General features: G+C 40.6%; 2 protein-coding genes across 2 annotated transcripts in view; one reads left to right on the top strand and one right to left on the bottom strand.

The window, feature by feature from the left end:
- Positions 1 to 2,026: 2,026 nt before the first annotated feature.
- LOC116140541 (serine/threonine-protein kinase-like protein ACR4) lies at positions 2,027 to 3,438 on the bottom strand. Its single transcript, XM_031426165.1, has one exon. The coding sequence runs from the start codon at positions 3,317 to 3,319 to the stop codon at positions 2,315 to 2,317; it is 1,005 nt and encodes a 334-aa protein (XP_031282025.1). The 5' UTR covers positions 3,320 to 3,438; the 3' UTR covers positions 2,027 to 2,314.
- A 4,281-nt stretch (positions 3,439 to 7,719) lies between these two features.
- The window catches only part of LOC116140538 (protein argonaute PNH1-like), an 18,878-nt gene continuing 7,644 nt past the window's right edge, over positions 7,720 to 18,953 (top strand). Inside the window, exon 1 of the mRNA XM_031426161.1 lies at positions 7,720 to 7,784. Coding sequence (XP_031282021.1) covers positions 7,720 to 7,784 — 65 coding nt within the window. The remainder of the gene's footprint in view (positions 7,785 to 18,953) is intronic.

Raw genomic sequence — 18,953 nt, 5'->3', positions numbered from 1 at the left:
CATAATTAATTTTACAGAAAAACCGCTTTTAGAGTTAATATTTAATCAACCTAAGTTAATAAAATTTGCTAAAATCCGAAGATATTCTAGACAAGAGAACTTTGAAATACATGGTAAAAGAGCAATAATTAAGATGCGTGCAAACTAAGTTTGGACACCCGATGATTAAACAAAAAAAAAAAACAAAAAAAAAACCTTTGAAATACTTTTTCCTTTTCAAATTTTAATTAGCACCATATCAAATAACATATAGGGTGGTCTTTGAAAAAAAAAAGAGGGATGGTGGAGTTTAATTATAAAGTGAGAGATACAATTCTTTTATTTTACATAATCAAATTTTACAGTCTGACATTTAAACCTTCTTTTTATTCTAAACGTAATCAAAAGACAAATCTAATTTTGATTTGATGTCTTGGGCTAAAACATCTCCGTCCATCATTAGTAGACAGTGGCCTGATTTAATTGCCTGGCCCAATTCTGCATGTGTGATTGACAAAGAGGCCTCAACGTCAAGGGACTTCCACCTGATAATTCATATAAGAGTAACCGATATGTCCCACCCGAGGTTTAACAAAAGTCCTAGTTAATACCCATGTCTTCATTTATTCTAAATTCTCACCTTTAAACTAGCATTGTTTTCATTTTTTTAACAGTTAAAGGGTAAAACAATCTTTTCCTATAATTTGAAATTAAAACTTCAAAATAATCTCAATTTTCTCTCCACCACCACTGGCCAGAGATCCTAACCGAGATCATTGGTCGCATCCCACTGCCACCACCACTATGCCACTACCACCGAACGACAAACACAGACACTTTGAAAATCAACTAATTAACCCCAGAAATCCCAAACAAACAAATCTGATTTGTCCAACACCAAATTTGTCCAAAACCAAAACAAAATCACACACACTCCAAATGCAAACACTATCAACCTCCGATCATAATCAAAGCTCTCAATCTCCAAACAATCCTCCGAAACAATCTCCAAATTAACACAATTTCACCAAAAAACGCAATGAAGAACACGAACCTCTCGATTGGTGAATGGTGACTAACCGGTTGCTAGGGATAGGGGGTTTTGAAGAGTGGGAGCCGCTGGTTGCATTGGTGGTGTCCAATTGAATTTTGGCCATCGAGATCCTACGAAAAAAAACAAAACCCTAAACCTAACAGTGCCAACGATCGGAAAGGTCAATGCATCGGGAAACAGAGGGGTTTTGGAGTATGGACTACGGGGAAGCTAATGGAGTGATAAGGGGGGTTCAACTCTGTTGGAAACAACCCAAATTGGGCAAAAATCCAGGGGGGTAGTCTCTTGAGTCACCGAAAAAGGCCAAAATAGTTAGAAAAACAATTAGATGGTGGTGGGTGGTGGTTTTGGTGACTTTCGAGTTTCGAGAGGGAGAGAAGAGTGGGGATGTTGCTGAGGGAGAGAGAGAAACGGCGGAAGAGTAGAAAGGGAAGAAGGGAGGGGTAGTTTGGTAATAGCATGTCATTTACTATAATTTTTAATTATCTGTTAGTTTAAGGTGATAATTTGGAATAAATTGAACTAAAGTATTAACTTGTCTTTTATTAAACCTCTGGTGGGAACATGTCGTATTCTCTTCTTATAATGATTAAACATCTATCCAAAAAATTAATATGATCAACAGTAAAATATAAGATCTTCTTTTGGATGGAGATCTTCTTTTAATCCACATACCTAAAATTGCATTAAAAATCATAAAACAAACCGACAAAGGAATATGGAGAAACTTAGTGAGAAAATATTAAAACATTATAAAGAATAGATTACACAAAAATCATTTTCAAAGGAATTTCATCCCTTAATGGACGTTGGCGAAAAGGAACATGAATCTAAGGACAAACAATAATTATAATGAAAAGATTTGCAGCCCCAAATTGAGGACACAGCACGAGCGTAGATCTGTCACCGTTCAATCAATAAGATCATGGGGTCCCTCTAAATTAATTAATGAGAATTATTATACATCAATAATTTACATTCACCAATTTATACAAAATGATTAAGCAATGACAAGCTAGAAAAAAAAAATAATAAATAATTAATCAAGCAATGTGGGGGCTCCTTTTCAATACCAAAAAGATCCCCACTTCTACACGGAAACAAAGATCAAATTCACCGACCAATTGACAACCACCGTCCTACCTATGGCCCTCTATATTCCTCCTCTGCATACAATTCAGCACCATCCATAAAGAAAATTTTCCTAGTCAAAAATGATGTACATACACTTCTATATCTCCGGTTTCTTCGGTTCAAAATTGGTAATACATAATTAATGAATCAAAGACTGGCCTGATTATTGTCCAAACTGTTCAAAATAGCTGCCACTTGAACGATTGAAGGCCTGCTCTTCCTAGAATTACCAACACAAGCTAAAGCAACTTTAGCCAATCTAACGAGAGGTTTAACATCAGAAGGAAATACAAGTCGAGGGTCCAAAAGTTCACTTAATCTCATTACCTTAATCAAAGGCAATGCCCATTTAACCAGCAACCCTTCTTCACTTCTTCTCCCACTCAAAAGCTCTAACAAAACCACACCAAATCCATAAACATCGCTCTCTTTGGCGGCTCCTCCCCCTCTCTCGCCCCAATACTCATTGTCTACATACCCGACAAGGCCTCTCTTCTCTTGGGGAGCCATAAAAGAGAGCCCATAATCAGAAATCCTTGAACAAAATTTAGAATCTAATAATATATTTGAAGACTTTACGCAACCATGTATTACATTTGGTGCCATCCCTTCGTGCAAATACTCAAGCCCTCTTGCTGCTCCTGCTGCAATCCTCAAACGTCGGCTCCAATCCAAAAGAGAAGCTCCATCGTTATTTTCATGCAAGTAAAATTCTAAACTCACCAAACCAACAAACTCCGTTACTATAATTCTCTCTCCGGGCGCCTGTGAAAACCCTAAAATCGGGACTATATTAGGGTGCCGTGCTTGAGAGATTGTTTTGATAATCGACGAGAAACCAAATCCGGCATTGCTTAGAACAAGCCGTGGATGTGTTCTCTTCACGGCAACTAGGTCACCTGTCGATAACACAGCTGAATAAACGGTTCCAAGGCGCCCGTGGCCGATGATTCTTCGATTGTTGAAGCCATCAGTGGCGGCATCGATATCTGTTAATGGATAAGCGGAGGCAGAAAGCCTGATGGGAAGTGATTCTTCGGACTCTACAGGTTTTTTTCTGCAAATGAAAAAGAGAACAATACCTAGAATGACGATGAAGATTGAAATAATACCCAATAAAAAATCATAAACAATATGCTCAAGAAGGTTCATGTTTGAGAGGTGATTAATTTGGGTAAAATTAATGACTTTCTGTAAAGAGAAGAATATATATGGAACAAGAGTTGTTAGTCTACAAAGTTGAAGAGTGTTCAAATGGGAAGATTTTGAAGACTTTTATGAGGATTGGAAAATTAAAGTAAGAGAATAAAGATTAGAGTATCTAATAAGGCTTTGAAAACTAAGACATATTTGGTGAGAAAGTTGAATTCTATACTTCAGTTTAGTTATGTTGCGATTCCTGGTTGGCTGCCTCCAGTTGTATTTTTTTACAAAATGGGGTTCGTAATTGTATAATGTGATGTGACAAGTTATATATTAGCTATAGAGATAAATCCCAAATGGAAAGATGCCGAATGGGAATCCATTTTAATCAAATATTATTTTGCTTTGTCATGCTTAGGTAGATGATCTTAAAACTTGGCACAGTTTGAAGTTGAACAAGATTTAATTAACTCATTGACGGAAGTTTTTTCACCATCTATCAGATTTTCAAATTAATATTTTAAGTGAGTTTATCTAACAATATTACAAGGGATAAGGATAATTTTTATTAATCAAAAAATCTTCTAGAGGGTAACAAAATATGTACCATGTGTTGATGCTTGATTTTGACATCAACTATTCGCATGTGAGAAATGCTAAATGGGCTTAGAAGTCACACATGGTTATGAAAGTATTTAGTTGAATTAAGGGTGAAGAACAATGTTTAAAGTGGTTCATATGCTCACAAGGCGAATCCTACACCAACTGATATTGTATTAATGAGTAAAGTCAGGTCGCGTTCAGCGAGCTGAGTTACAACTTAGAGAATACGAGAGAGAGAGAGAGAGAGAGAGAGAGAGAGAGAGAGAGAGAGAGAGTCAATCCCACAAATGAGAGAGAATGTCTCTATTTATAGTGGGATAAATTAAGGTAATAATTACTAAATCTGCAAGCGGGGTGGGTATCGTGCAAATCCCTCCATGCGTCTCATTGCTCACCTGCCCGAGTGATTTCCTTGACTTATGCAGGGATTGGACACGTGGACGGTTTCCAGCCATTCGCCAACCTGGCGTTCACCCACTATACTGGCAAGAGTATGCCACTCACGTCATCAAGCGACGTGGCCGCATTTGAGCGGTCGTGGAACCTTCTTAAGTTCTGACCACCCCGTGCTGAAAAGACTCTGCATCAGCCCTACTTTTTCAGACATAACAGAAGTCCTCTAGTTTTTAAGGTTTGAGAATCGAACCTTGAGAACTTCACAATTATGTCTTGATTTGATATGTTCCGAATGACACCCGATCGATCCGACCTGGCTACAAAGAGGTCTCAAGACATTTTTATATGGGCGACTTGAAGTGGTCTCCTTCCATAAGGTCTACGACCTGGACCAGACCTTTTCAGTGCCGTATTGATGCGCCTTTTATCCTAACCGAGGCTCGCGACCTAGTTATACTTAGCGTATTTTGGCTGAAGGCAAGGAGTCATATCGTTTCGCAATTGACAGTCACATCACTTCGCAACTAACATGCGATGAAGAGTGTTTTATCTAACGACCTCTTCAGATGTTATCCGTTGCGCTTTGGCAGCTAATCCATTAATAAAATACCTTTTACTTTGACAAACGTGTCATATGCGCAATCAGTGCTAGCCACGCGCATTAAATGTAAGTCATGCTGAAACAACATTCCTTATCAAAGCATTAAATGTGGATGAGAGTGCATTTAATGTGGAAGAGGGAAACGAGTCGTCGTTCGATTATTTCAACAGAGGGAAGTGACGATTTGATTTCTTGAAGCGTGACGGTTACTCCTTTCCGTTGATTGACGACACATGGTCACGATCAACAGTGAGAGATGATTTCCGTCCAAACGTCACTTGGCTTCGGGAAAACCAATCACCACTTCCTTCACTATAATCCCAGGCTCTCCTCAAGCAATGTCACAACACTCACTTTTTCAGAAAGAGCAAGAAGCTTCCGTGAGACTAGATTTTCCATCTTTCAGATTGGTGCGCACTTGAGGTTCACATCAGGAAGTTCAATCTCCACACCCAAGAGGTAAGGATGATTATTTCATTACTTTCCTTTTTATGTTTTGACGATAACCATGCGATAACGATGGCATTTGCGGGTGGTTGATTGAAGAATAGGTTTTCCTTTAGGGTTTGAGTCTTTGCGGTGGTCCCCAAGGATTCTTAGGGTTTCTCTAGGGTTTAAGGAAGACAATGTTTATCTTTTCTTCCATGTCATCGTACAAAACTTTGTACGACGACTGAGTAATTCCTGCATCTCGCTCTTTTTCAAACCGCAGAAGAAATGGACCCTTCAGCGACCAGAATAGACGAAGGAACGAGCTCGCCAGTGTAGGATGCCCCAGCGGGTCCCTCACAGGAAATCTTATCAATAGCCACAGGAGAGGAAATTCAAAAAGCGATAGACCAATACGCAATTAGCATAGATGTCTACTAGCACAGGACGTATACAGCTTAGAGTCCGCTAGAAGGAATGGCTATGATCTCCGAGAATATATTCAAATGTGGAGCACTTATTCCCTTCCATCCTTTCATAAGGTCGATCCTCGATCACCTCGGGGTCGCACTGTTATAGCTGACACCAAATACGTATATGATAGTTGTGGCTATGTATATCACATGCGGCGAGAACGGTCTGGACGAGCTGACTGTACTAGAGCTCGACTGTTCGTATTACCTAAAGAAGAGCAAAGACAATGACTCATTTTACTTGTCGAAGCAATCTATGATCGAGGGAAGAATACACAGTTACCTAAGTAATGTCGGGGCGTATGAGACAAAATTTTTCCTTTTCCATTATGATGGCATTTGCCATTTTAGAGAGCCGAGTAGGTCTTCCTTTCTTTTACTTGGCGAATTTTCTTTCTTTTAATATTTGCTAACGAACTTTTCCATTTCTTCGCAATAAACAAGACGACCAAGTTATCGGCTCTCGTTGACTTCAACAAAATAACCGCCTTCGGTCTTCTGCCCGAACAAAGTCGCGACACGAGGCTGCTCATGACAACCGCCAACCTACGAAAATATGACTTTTTCAGCCCCGAAGCGACCTTGGAATCTTCATCGAGTAAGTGTTTGTAACCTTAGCCAACCTTATTGTTTGCATGCAGCGAACTGGTTTGCTAACGATATTCGCATGCAGCGACCATACCACCCAAAGTGCCCAAGTCGCTAAGAGCCAGGGAGTTCACCTTTCCTCAGGTCGATGCCACAGGGCCAACCAGGACGGCCCCCAGCGGTCCCCTCGTCGGAGGAACGCCAACGAGGACGTGGGCTTGACCAGCGGATGCTTCCTAGCCTACGGATGCTCGTCCCAAGCAAAAGACTGTGGCCTAGAAATCCAAGAAGAGGAAGCAACTTCGGGTTGAGGAGTTAGAGTCCGAGCTGGAGGGCTTGAGCATTCAGTCCAGGAGGTCATAACCTTACCAGGCCTTCCACTCGGGAGGGCCCCCCAGGGGCATGACCGGCATTACAATTACCCCTGAGGGTCCGCACAAGAGGCAAGGGGAGGTCGCGACTCTTGGGAGGAGAGTGGGCAAGGAACCAGCGGGTGAGACGCTACTTAGCGCAGGCACCAGCACGCCCGTGTTGGACTCTATAGGGCAACTCCCAGAGTATTTGTAGCCGGTGATGTTCACCCTACTGGAAGGTCAGGTCACAGAGGCTTTTGAGCAGTTCGTGGCCCCTAACCCCGTGAACCTGATGACCATGGCGTTTAAGTTGCAAAGCCAGGTAAAAGGGTTCATCCTCGTCGAGGATTTCCCTTACTTTTTTAATGAAAAAGAATTTAACCCCCTATTCCCTTTGCTATGCAGTCCCTGCTCGCCATGCACTTGGCTCAGTAGAAGACTCAACTGGGAGCTGCTGAGGGGCTAGTCGAGCTAAGAGAAGAGAGTGTGCGGCTAAAACGAGACTTGGAGGCTACATAGGCACAGATGAACCTATCCACAGTTCAGACTAACCAATATCTATCGGAGAGGAACGCTGCATTCCACACGGGGGATTTCCAGAAGGCCGAGCTGGAGATGAGGGGAGATGAGGTTAAAGAGCTCCAAAGGACAGTGGTCAGACTCACCAAGGAGGCTAGCGAGAAAGAGCTAGAGTTACGAGCGAACTCCGAACGGGCCTTACGAGCAGAACAGGACACGATACAACTGTGGGAAACCTACGAGAAGTAGAAGTGGACACTTGAAGCAGAACTCCAATTGTCCTAAGGACGTGTCGCTTTGTTAACTGAAGAGATAAAGCGGCAAGAGCTAGAAATTGGGAGGAGAGCTGCCGACTGGTCGATCCAATCCATTTACGCCCTACGACCAAAGAATCTGGACATAGACCTCACCGACCTCCCTGATGACTACCAGAGGATCCTCGCTTCCATGGCGCAGGCCGATGACGAGGAGGAAGGTCAAGGGCCTAATCCGGGGGATGAGCATCCGGAGGAGTATGTTCTGGAGGAACCAACGACCTAGGGATACTGAGGTCGCACCTTCGGGGCCTGGGGACGAAGGCTAGTGATGGCTTCTGCTTCTGCTTGTTATAACTGTTCCTATGTCGCAAATTTGTATTTGCTTTTTTTTTTTTTTTTACAATAAATAAAATGATTATTTCCTTAATCATTTGTGAGTACTTATAATTTTTCGTACCTCACAAACATTACATGTGGACACAAGGTCGCTTTTCTAACTATTTGCAATAGCATTTGTACAAATGATATACACGAACAGAAAGGCAGACATGCGAGAAACAATATTACATAAGAGCTTATCTTATTTACAAGGCTTAAAAAGAGTAATTCTTTACAAAAAAAAAAAAATAGGAAATGAGTTCGAAAATTACTAATGATAAGGGCGAAGATGTTCAACATTCCAAGCTCGCGGTACTTCAAAACCGTTTAGTCTTTTAAGGTGATAAGTCCCCGATCTTATCACTTTAGCGATGCAGTATGGCCTTTCTCAATTTGGCCCTAATACTCTCACACTTAGTTCTCTTGTACCAAGAAAGACTTCTTTCAGAACAAGGTCGCCGACCTGAAAGTCTTTTCTTCTAACCTTAGACTCGAAGAACCTTTTCGCGCGTTGTTGGTAGGAAGCTATCCTCAGCTGGGCCTTGCTGCGATGTTCTTCAACTAAATCCAGACTTACACGCATAAGCGTTTCATTGTCTGTTTCATTGAACAGGTCTCTCCGAAGTGAACCAGTTCCTACTTCCACTGGGATTATTGCCTCGTAGCCATACGCTAGCGAGAAAGGTGTTTCCAAAATAGAGGTTCTCAGAGTTGTCTTGTATGCCCATAGGACTTTTGGGAGGTCATCGACTCAATTACCCTTGGTAGGGTCAAGTTTGGCTTTCAAAGTATGATTGATGGTCTTGTTGACAGCTTCAACCTGGCCATTTGCTTGCGGTCTTGCGACTGAGGTGAACTTTTTATGGATTCCCAGCTCATCGCAAAACTGCTTGAATTCCTCGTTATCAAATTGTTTTTTATTATCAGAGATGAGGGTATGAGGAATTCCCTAGCGGCACACTATGGTTTTGAAGACGAAGTCCTTGAGCTTTTTAGTAGTGATCGCAGCCAAGGGTTCGGCCTCGGCCGACTTGGTGAAGTAATCCACTGCGACCACCACATACTTGACCCTTCCCCTACCAACTGGCATGGGTCCAATAAGATCGATTCCCCACATGGAGAATGGCCAGAGGCTAGTCATGGTTATCAGCTGGTGAGAAGGAGCTCACGGTATGTTCGCAAACCGTTGGCACTTGTCACACTTTTTCACAAAGTTGAAGGTATCCTCTTGGAGTAGGGACCAGTAATACCCTTGACGAACAACTTTGTTAGTGAGGGATCGCATGGCAGTGTGATTACCGCAGATCCCTTCATGTATCTCCCTTATAATATAGTATGTTTTCTCATCGGTTACACATCGGAGGAGAGGGACGTTAAACCCTCGCTTGTACAATTGATCTCCTATAAGTGTGTAACGAGCAACTCTAGTTCGCATAGTTCTCACCTCAACCTTGTCATTGGGCAAGGTCTCATCTCGGAGATACTGAATAATTGGGGCCATCCAGGAAACTGACTCTGTCACATTCATGGCCTGTTTAGGCTAGCTGATACTAGGGATCTCAATAAACCAAACAGGAATATTTTCTGGCATGTCTAAGTCCAACGATGAGGCTATCTTTGCCAAGGCATCCACGACAGAATTACTGTCTCTAGGGATCTGTGTGATCGTGAAATGCTTGAATGGCTCGAGCACGACTATAGCTTTCTTCAGATAAATGATCATGTTTTCTTCCTTGGCCTGATATTTCCCCAAGATCCAGTTAACAACCAGCATGAGTCGCTATGGATGCTGATCACGGTTGATCTCATTTCTTTTGCCAACCGTAGACCAACAAGCAAAACTTCATACTCAACCTCGTTGTTGGTCGCTTTGAAACCAAATCGAAGAATGCCGTGGACGCGAGTCCCTTCAGGACTAAGGAGGAGGAGGCCTGCCCCAGCCCTTTTCCTGTTCGAGGATCCATTGACGTAGAGGCGACTTCGCTGGCATGTTGCTCGGATTCCTTAACCGGTTGATATGAGAATTCCGAAATGAAATCGGCAACAACCTGCCCTTTAATGGTTACTTTTGGTATGTACTACAGATCGAACTGACTTAGTTCCATAGCCCACTTGAGCAACTTACCTGAAGCCTCTGGTTTCTAGAGGACTTGCTTAAGTAGATAGTTGGTTAATACATGGATTGTATGGGCGTGGAAATAAGGTCGTAACTTCCTAGAGGTGATCAGCAGGGCATAAGCTAATCGCTCCATTTTTGGATATCGCATTTCGACATCTAGTAGACACCTGCTCGTGTAATATACTGGCCACTGGACCATGTCTTATTCCCGAATTAGAGTTGCACTGACCGTATACTGAGAGACGGATAGATACAGAAGAAGAATTTCCTAAGGAAGAGGCTTGGACAGAAGAGGTGGCTTTCCGAGGTGCTCTTTAATGCTTTGGAATGTTTGTTCACACTTAAGAGTCCATTCAAACTTCTTGTTGGCCTTGAGTATATTAAAGAATGGTAAGCAGCGATCTGTTGTCTTTGATATGAAGCGACTGAGTGCCGTTATTCGCCCATTGAACTCTGAACCTGTTTTCGGTTGGTCGGGCTTTTCATATCAAGGAGAGCTTGGATATTTTCGGGGTTGATTTCTATTCCCTTCTTGTTAACCATATATTCCAAGAATTTTCCTGAGGATACTCCGAATGAACACTTGAGAGGATTGAGCTTCATTCTATACCTTCGGAGTATACCAACATCGCAGTAAGATGCATTATGTGATCTGAAGCGACATGCGATTTGACCAATATGTCATCAACATAGACTTCCATTGATTTCCCGATCTGTTCAGAAAACATTTGGTTAACCAGTCGCTGGTAAGTCGCCCCATAACCTTGTAGCAATACAGCCCCCGATCTGTCACAAAGGAAGTATGTTCTTAGTCCAGTACATACATCAGAATCTGATTGTTTCCTGAGTAGACGTCCATAAAACTCAGCAGCTCGTGCCCGGAGGTGTCATCAACGAGCTGGTCGATTCTTGGCAAGGGAAAGTTGTCCTTTGGACAAGCTTTGTTGAGGTTAGTGAAGTCGATGTAGGTCCGCTATTTATCGTTAGGCTTCTTTACCAGAATCAGGTTGGCAACCCAGCTCGGGTAGAGTGCCTCTGGGATGGATCCATTTAGGAGGAGATTATCTACCTCAACTTTCAAGGCAGCATATCACTCCGGATCCATTGCTCTTCTCTTCTAGCGAACTAGCCTGACCTCACTATCGATATTCAAGGCATGGCATATGATATTCAGGCTGATCCCAACCATGTTGGCATGAGTCCATGCAAACACGTCGATATTTTCCCAAAGGAAGCTAGTCAGGTTACTAGCAAGCTAGGGGTTGAGATTACTTCTTGGCTCGCTCTGGTCGACCATTACTTCAGATAGGTCCTCAACCAGCCCACTGCAAGGGCATTCCTGATACGAGGGTCCATGTTATCCTCAGCTAGGCCAAGCTATGGCTCGATCATACTGATCATCATTGCCTGTTCAGGGATGTCGAGTGGAGTGCCTTTTCACTTGCACGCCATCTACAGTGCCCTTACATAGCAGTTGCGAGATGCGTGTTGAGATCCGCTTACTTCTACTATCCCCGTCGGAGTGGGGAACTTTATCTTTAGATGGTAGATCGAGGTGACTGCTTTGAAGCTTCATAGTAAAGGTTGTCCCAAGATGCCATTGAAAGTAGATAGACAGTCCACTACTAGGAACTCAATCATTTTGGTCATTTCGTCGGTATCACCGAACGTGACCGAGAGTGAGATCGTCTCCTTGGGAATCAGATGATCCCCGGTGAAACCATGCAGAGGGATGGAGGTAGGCTTTAGATCAGTCTCATCCAGTTTCATCCTTTCAAAAGCTTGTTGGAACAAGATGTTCACGGCGCTTCCATTGTCCACCAACATTCTGTGGACCTCACACCGCCATATTTCAAGCATGATGACGAAAGCATCATCGTGGGGATGATGCAATCGTACCGCGTCTTTCTTAGAGAAGGTGATTTCCTCCTCTTTGCGAACCTTTGCTGGTCGTGACGTCTTACACATCACACTTATGGGGTCATGACGGGCTATGCGGACATACCTTTCATGGGCACCTCGTGAATTCCCTACGAGATGTGGCCCCCTAAAGATGATCCCTACATTGTAAAGACCTTTGCAACCACGACGCTTCTTTCTCGGTTCCTCCTGATTTTTCTCCCAAATGGGAGCAAAGTCATCGACGTACTCTTTGAAGTTCCCCTGCTTAATGAGGTCCTTAATTGCTTGCTTGAGGGCCCGACACTCATCAGTGTGGTGCTCATTATCCCTATGATAGCGATAGTGCTTTTTATTGTTTCTGGCTGAAGAGAGATTTTTCATGGGCTCGAGCTCTCCGAGCAAACCGGCCTGCTCTGACTTATCCAGAATAGCCAATACTGAGGCATTCAAAGGGGTGTATTGACTCTTGTCACGATCGCGACGATGAACTGGGGCGTAGGATTTCTAGGGCTCGTATCGCTGCTTCTTTCCTTTTTGTTGATCGTCATTAGCCTATCTGCGATCAGCTCTCCTATTCTCCCCTCGATCTGGAGCACAACTCGAAGGACCGGGGTCATGGCGGTTGAGCGTAGCCATAGAGTTTTCAATGCGGAGGTACTTTTCGGTAAGGTTGTAGAAGCGGGTGAGGGAAACATCGTCCTCAGATTGCAGCTCCTTCCACAAATCCGTCTGTGGGTGAACTCCCGTGATAGTGAGAGTCCGAAAGGACTCTTAGGGAGTGTGAGCTACCTTGTGGAGCTCCCTATGGAACCTGTCAATATAAGATTTGAGGGGCCCATCCCTCTCTTGCCTTATGTTGCTCAGGTAGCTTAACGGCATTGAGAACTTCATGTTCGCCTAGAAGTGTCTAAAAAATGTCGAGCTCATTTGAGGCCACAAGTTGACTGATCCCGCTGGGAGCTACCTAAACCATCACTTGGCATGGGAGGTAAGGGTTACCGCCAAGCAGCGGCATTTTGCCAAGTCAGAGACTTGGTGGAGTTCCATGAGGTCGTTGAACTCATACAGATGATCTTGCGGATCGGAATTCCCATCGAATGCTTGCATGTCGGGCATTCTGAATCTTGATAAGAGGGAAGCAACTAACACTACCGAAGAAAAGGGAGACGCCTTTGCGACCTGCCCTTGCTCATTTCGCTGAGCCTTAAGCTGATCCAGAGCTCGCTGTAGCTCCTCAATGTGAGGCAACGGAGCTATCTGGGGATCACCTTCCACAACGTGGGTTCGACCCTCACGATTGCGGTTGAGGAAAGACCGTAGGTCGAATTCCTCCTAGCCTCGGTCGACAGTTCCAGCCAATCTTGACACACGCTGGTTGGAGCCGTGTGATGGCATTGAGTGGTTCGGGGAATCTTCCCGACCTCTGTGGTGGTACGAACCAACCCGCAGACGGTGGGAATCCCTTACACGACAATGATCAAAGTCGTCGTTTTGGCGATAATGGGAATCTCTCCGCCTTACACTTTTGTGGGAGTGCTTATGCGACGTGGCGCGGGACGGCTCTGGCCACAACATGTCACCGAGTCGCAATGCCATGGGTGTTCTACCCGGGGCATGATTGGTGTTCGCTGGTCCCTCGGAGCCTTTGGGTCTGTTGCGCAGCACTTGTTTTCCCTTTCTTTGACACGCTGTAGTGCTCGTGGTATGGGCTTTTGCCCTTTTTCGCGCTTTCACGCGACCTACAAGCGTTTTCGGTGGTGGCACCTCCTCATTGGATTCGGGTAGCACGACCCGATCTAATCGGTCTAGCCTTTGGCTGACCGTTTGGAGAGTATTGTTGAATCTCTCCAAGTAACTCATGACAGCTGGATCAAGCCGTGAGCTTGACGGGATATCCCCCATGATATTTTGCTGAGCTGGGGGCACTTCGGGAGAAGTGTCCTCCTGTACTTAGGGGATCTCTTCATTGCCATAATTGGTTCGCTCAGATTCGAAACCGCGATCCATTTGCTGTAGTGGGACCGATTAGTCAGAGATTCTCCTGATGAAGAACAAGTATTAAATCAATGCCCTCCTTCTAGCGTCAAACTGTTGATGTTTGATTTTGACACTAACTATTCGCACATGAGAAATGCTAAACGGGCTTAGAAGTCACACGTGGTTATGGAAGTATTTAGTTGAATAAAGGGTGAAGAACAATGTTTAAAGTGGTTCGGATGCTCACAAGGAAAATCCTACGTCCACTGATATTGTATTTATGAGTAAAGTTAGGTCGCATTCAGCGAGCTGAGTTACAGCTTAGAGAATACAAGAGAGAGAGAGAGAGAGAGAGAGAGAGAGAGAGAGAGTATGCTATTCCAGAGTGAAATTAATCAATCCCACAAATGAGAGAGAAGATCTCTATTTATAGTGTGATAAATCAAGGTACTAATTACTAAATCTGCAAGTGGGGTGGGTATCGTGCAAATTCTTCCTTACGTCCCATTACTCACTTGCCCAAGTGATTTCCTCAACGTATGTAAGGATTCGACACGTGGACGGTTTTCAGCCATTTGCCAACCTAGCGTTCACCCACTGTACTGGCAGGAGTATGCCACTCACGTCATCACGCGACGTGGCCGCATCTGAGCGGTTGTGGAACCTTCTTAAGTTCTGACCACCCCGTGCTAACAAGACTCTGCGTCAGCCCTACTTTTTTAGGCATAACACCATGTATTGATAGTGATAAAATTCCCAGATTAAGAGACTATCTATTAACTAAAGATAAATTCATTACTTAAGATGAAGATAAAACTAGCCTAAGATTAAGAGATAAAATAAAAGGAAAGCCATCAACTTTATCCATTCCTAATTTTTCAATTTTGCCCTACTTGTTAAAATCTTCAACATACCAGCATCAACATTCAACAGGTTTCCTAGCGAAACGAATAAATATAGGGTAATACTACGCTTACAACTCATTCTCATAAACTTTCTCTCATAACTCTGATGTAATAGCTCGTAATAAATCTCGTCTGTCCAATTGTAAACTATCATATCGGGATTGTGAAAAAAAATTTATAAAACTGGATTGTGAGTTAATCTTTATTGATAAATATATGTGAAGTATATGGTTAATTGATTTAATTTTCTAAAAATGAGAACATAAAATATTGGTTAAGATATATATAGGTTATTATTTAAGTTGAGCATTCCATTTGGGCAATCCACTACTAGATTGTATTTTACGAAGAAAACCAAAGAAGATTGACATATTCATGTTAAATATCAGAAATAATCTTTTAAATTATTAATATAATAATTGTTTAGTTATAACAACCAAAGTAGAATTCTATCAAGCTTACCTATATGCATGTGTAAACAATAAGAGGTTGTTCCAAGTTTGGTAGAACTTTTCAACGTCCCGTGTAAATTCCACCAGTACCCACTTTAATTATATAAATTTATCTTTCTTAATTTTTAATTATTCCTTGATCCTTTGATTAAGATATCTCCAATTTTTTAAGCACTGAATATCTTCAGTTGCTATAATAACACTATAAAGAATCAACCACACCACACAAGTTTCTACAGCTCTGCATTTTACTTAAACTTCAACTACTAATTTGTCATTTATTTATTTATTTTTTAGGTATTTGAGGTATCTAAATCTGCATTAAAGCCTACCTAATTGTCAGGATCACAGAACATCCTACAAACCTAATAGATCAAAATAATTACATATATGTGATAGGTACTTCTCCTACAATTCAAGCACAAAACTCCTTGAGTATAATTAACCTCAATGTCTAAAGAGTTTGTCATCCGTCCACAAAGGGAGAGATTCCATTATTTATTTTCTTTCAGGTGAAATCCAAACGTCTAGTTTTATGATATTTATTGGTAAGTGAAAATATTTTTACCTGAAATTACCCATATAATCATCTCTTTTTTCAAATTATTAAAGTTTTATTTAGGATTCTCATAAAAAAAAAAATCTAAATCCTGTTGGAGCTGAAACAAAATAAATAAAACATCGAAAACCATCTTCTATTTCATCTTATAAAATTTTAATTGGTTAACATATTAAAATATTAATAGTAAAGATATGTGGATTATGGATGATTATAATATAAATCTGCCAAAAAGAGAGAAACTAGAAAATATGAAACTAAGCTACGTTATTATAAACAAAGGACTTGGATCCTCTTTTACTTTATTAAATTTAGACCATGAATAGCTTGACTTGGGTCATAATATATCAGTAGACCATTCTCATGTGGCTGCTTGATTGATATTATTAATTAATTAAACTACTTGTTTAATGCTATTTTACACCCAATAACTTTCTAGTCCATTGATGAGCCATGGAAGCGTTGGGCTTAAACAACTCCAATTACTGCGGCTCAACAGGTCATGGCCAATCCCAATCTTATGAATGGGTTTTCAGGTTTGCTACTGTTTTTACCCTAGTTTCAAGGGCATGACCAGAAAATTTTCTTAGACTAAAGTTAAGATTTTTTTAATTAAAAAATAAGTAAAATATTAAGAAGAAAAATGTTTTAGGTGAACCTTAATATTACAATATAATTATTAATTAAAAAAAAAAAAAAGGAGAGATATGCCCTCTACCATGAATGATATCTATAACGAGCATTACCTTGATACAAACTCAAACAAAAAAATGTATATAATTAACTATGAAAATCTAAAGAAACAATATAATTCAAAACTAATTTAAACACACCAAAATTCAAAGCAAATATATGAAGTTTGGAATAATAATTGTGTGAATAAAGAGATTTGACATAAACTATCGTTGAGTGACTGAGTGGTTCGATAGTCCTGAGTTCAAGTCCCTCCTCGGATGCTAATAGAGGTAACCACTAGAGTTCTTACCCAGTCGATAGTTCTAGAGTCTTGAGAGATTAATTGAAGTACGTGTAAACTGATCTAGATTCCCCCGATCATTAAAAAAAAAAAAAAAAAAAAAGAGATAAACATAATTAAATCAATGTTGTATGTGATAAATGAAAGTTACTTCGATATAAAAAATGAAATGAAAAAAAAAATCTAAAATAAAAAATCATTATTTAATATGAATTAAAAAAATAATAATAAAAAACTCTCAGTTAATTAAACTACTAAAATTTTCTCACTTTCTTCGTCAAGTTTGTAAAACATTCTTACAACAGAACCGAATTCTTGCGGGCCAGAATGTCGTCCTTATGTCAGTGTTGTTTGTATTTTCTCTTTTCTACTACAACTTGTGCAATTTTTTTTTATACTCAGTTACCTGGTGGGTCCTGTGTAAATTGATAATATTTCTGCTGTATTTGTGTCTTATTTTTATGTAAACAAATACAGCCTAAAAATGTCCAAGTTTAAATACGGTTGGTAGGAACAATTAAATCTTTCATTGATAGTAGAGAAGAGATGAATCTGCATTCAAACTTCAAACATGCTTCACTCGTGACTCTTGCAAATGCATAAATGATGCATGGCCTTGGAAATCGAAACTTGGTTAACCCACTAATATGGAGCAGTGACTTGTCTATTTCTCCAAACTTCTCTTCAACTCTACAGTTTAAATGTTGCTTTGGAGGGGATTTCCTAAGCTACGTCATTACACTTGCCTCGTTACATACGAGTCTTTCTTTTATTAATAATATTATGCTTACTCACGATCTTACTAATCATTTTACTATCTTATATAAATATAAAATATAGTACGAGTACCATAAACATAGTACGGGTACCATATGTAATTTTAACAAAGGATAGTAAGATGGTTAGTAAGATCGTGAGTAAGCATAGCATTACTCTTCTTTTATATGCATCACCAAGCCCAAAATATCTATGTTTACCATTGAAGTAAGAGTAAACGACATATTCCCACCTACGACTTTAGTAAAATCCCAAGTTAGATACCTCTCATTACATTTATTCAACATTTTCACCTTTACACTAACACTGTTAGTGACTGTTAGAGGTAGTCAGATACAGTGAGTGAGGTCGGCAGTGAAGATATGGGTTTTGCAGAGGAGGTTGTGGGGAGTCTAACGATGGTGTCAAAAGTGATTTTGAACTTTATAATCACTTAGAAAAAGTCAAAAACCATCGACTTGGACGCAACTAACGTGAGTTGTTTTTTGCTAAAATGAGTCCGTTTTCTGTCAAAGAAAGCTCTAGCACACTTTAGCGTGCTAACATGCGTCACACTACAGTGAAAAGTTAGAAATATATTAAAATAAAATAAACGACATTACTCAAGGATTAAAATCTAAAATAAATACAACGAAAATTATCAACTTAGGATTTTGGTAAACCTCGAGTAGAAATATATAGTTTGCTCTTGAAGTAGAGACACTTTGTGATTATTATTTGCTTCCTGGAAAAATCAATTAGTTATAGACTTGAAGTAAAAGTGAAGATTGGTTGGTGCTTCCATGAGCAATGTTACAGTTATCGAAGAATACGCACCAAATTCATACATTGAGGGGGTGTTTGTCTAAGCTTATAAACTGGTCAAACTAGCTTATAAGCTTTAAAATTAAGCTGACCCGTTTGTTTATAACTTTTTTGAGCTTATAAGTTGAACTTATAAGCCAAAAAAAATAAGTTGGGGGGGGAGATACTTTTTTTTTTTTGCTTATAAGCAGCGTTTGACTAAGTATATTACCACATTATCCTTGTTTAATTTTAAAATTCCTTAGTATACCCTTGTTTAATGTAGTACCTTTTTTAGTCATTTTATAATAAAATATACTTATAAGCCACATTTTACCAAACACGTCAATTAGTTATCAGTCACTTATAAGTATTTTAACCAAACATGTAATTGCTTAAAATTTCAAATACTTATAAGCTAAAATTTAAGCACTTGTTGCTTATAAGCTAATTTTCATAAGCTCAGACAAACACCCCCTAAATAACGTGACATCATTCTGTTTTCTTAAAAAAAAAAATTATAATTAATTGATGTTATCATTCTATGCATAAATTCAATACACATTCTTTGGTAAATGGATTATTTTCCTGCTTCC

Source organism: Pistacia vera, unplaced genomic scaffold (assembly GCF_008641045.1).
Source record: "Pistacia vera cultivar Batoury unplaced genomic scaffold, PisVer_v2 Contig373, whole genome shotgun sequence".
NCBI classification, from domain to species: domain Eukaryota; kingdom Viridiplantae; phylum Streptophyta; class Magnoliopsida; order Sapindales; family Anacardiaceae; genus Pistacia; species Pistacia vera.
This window is presented reverse-complemented; position numbering and strand designations above follow the sequence as displayed.

Excerpts from the sequence above, each read along its gene's own strand:
- LOC116140541 (XM_031426165.1), bottom strand. The coding sequence starts at position 3,319 with ATGAACCTTCTTGAGCATATTGTTTATGATTTTTTATTGGGTATTATT.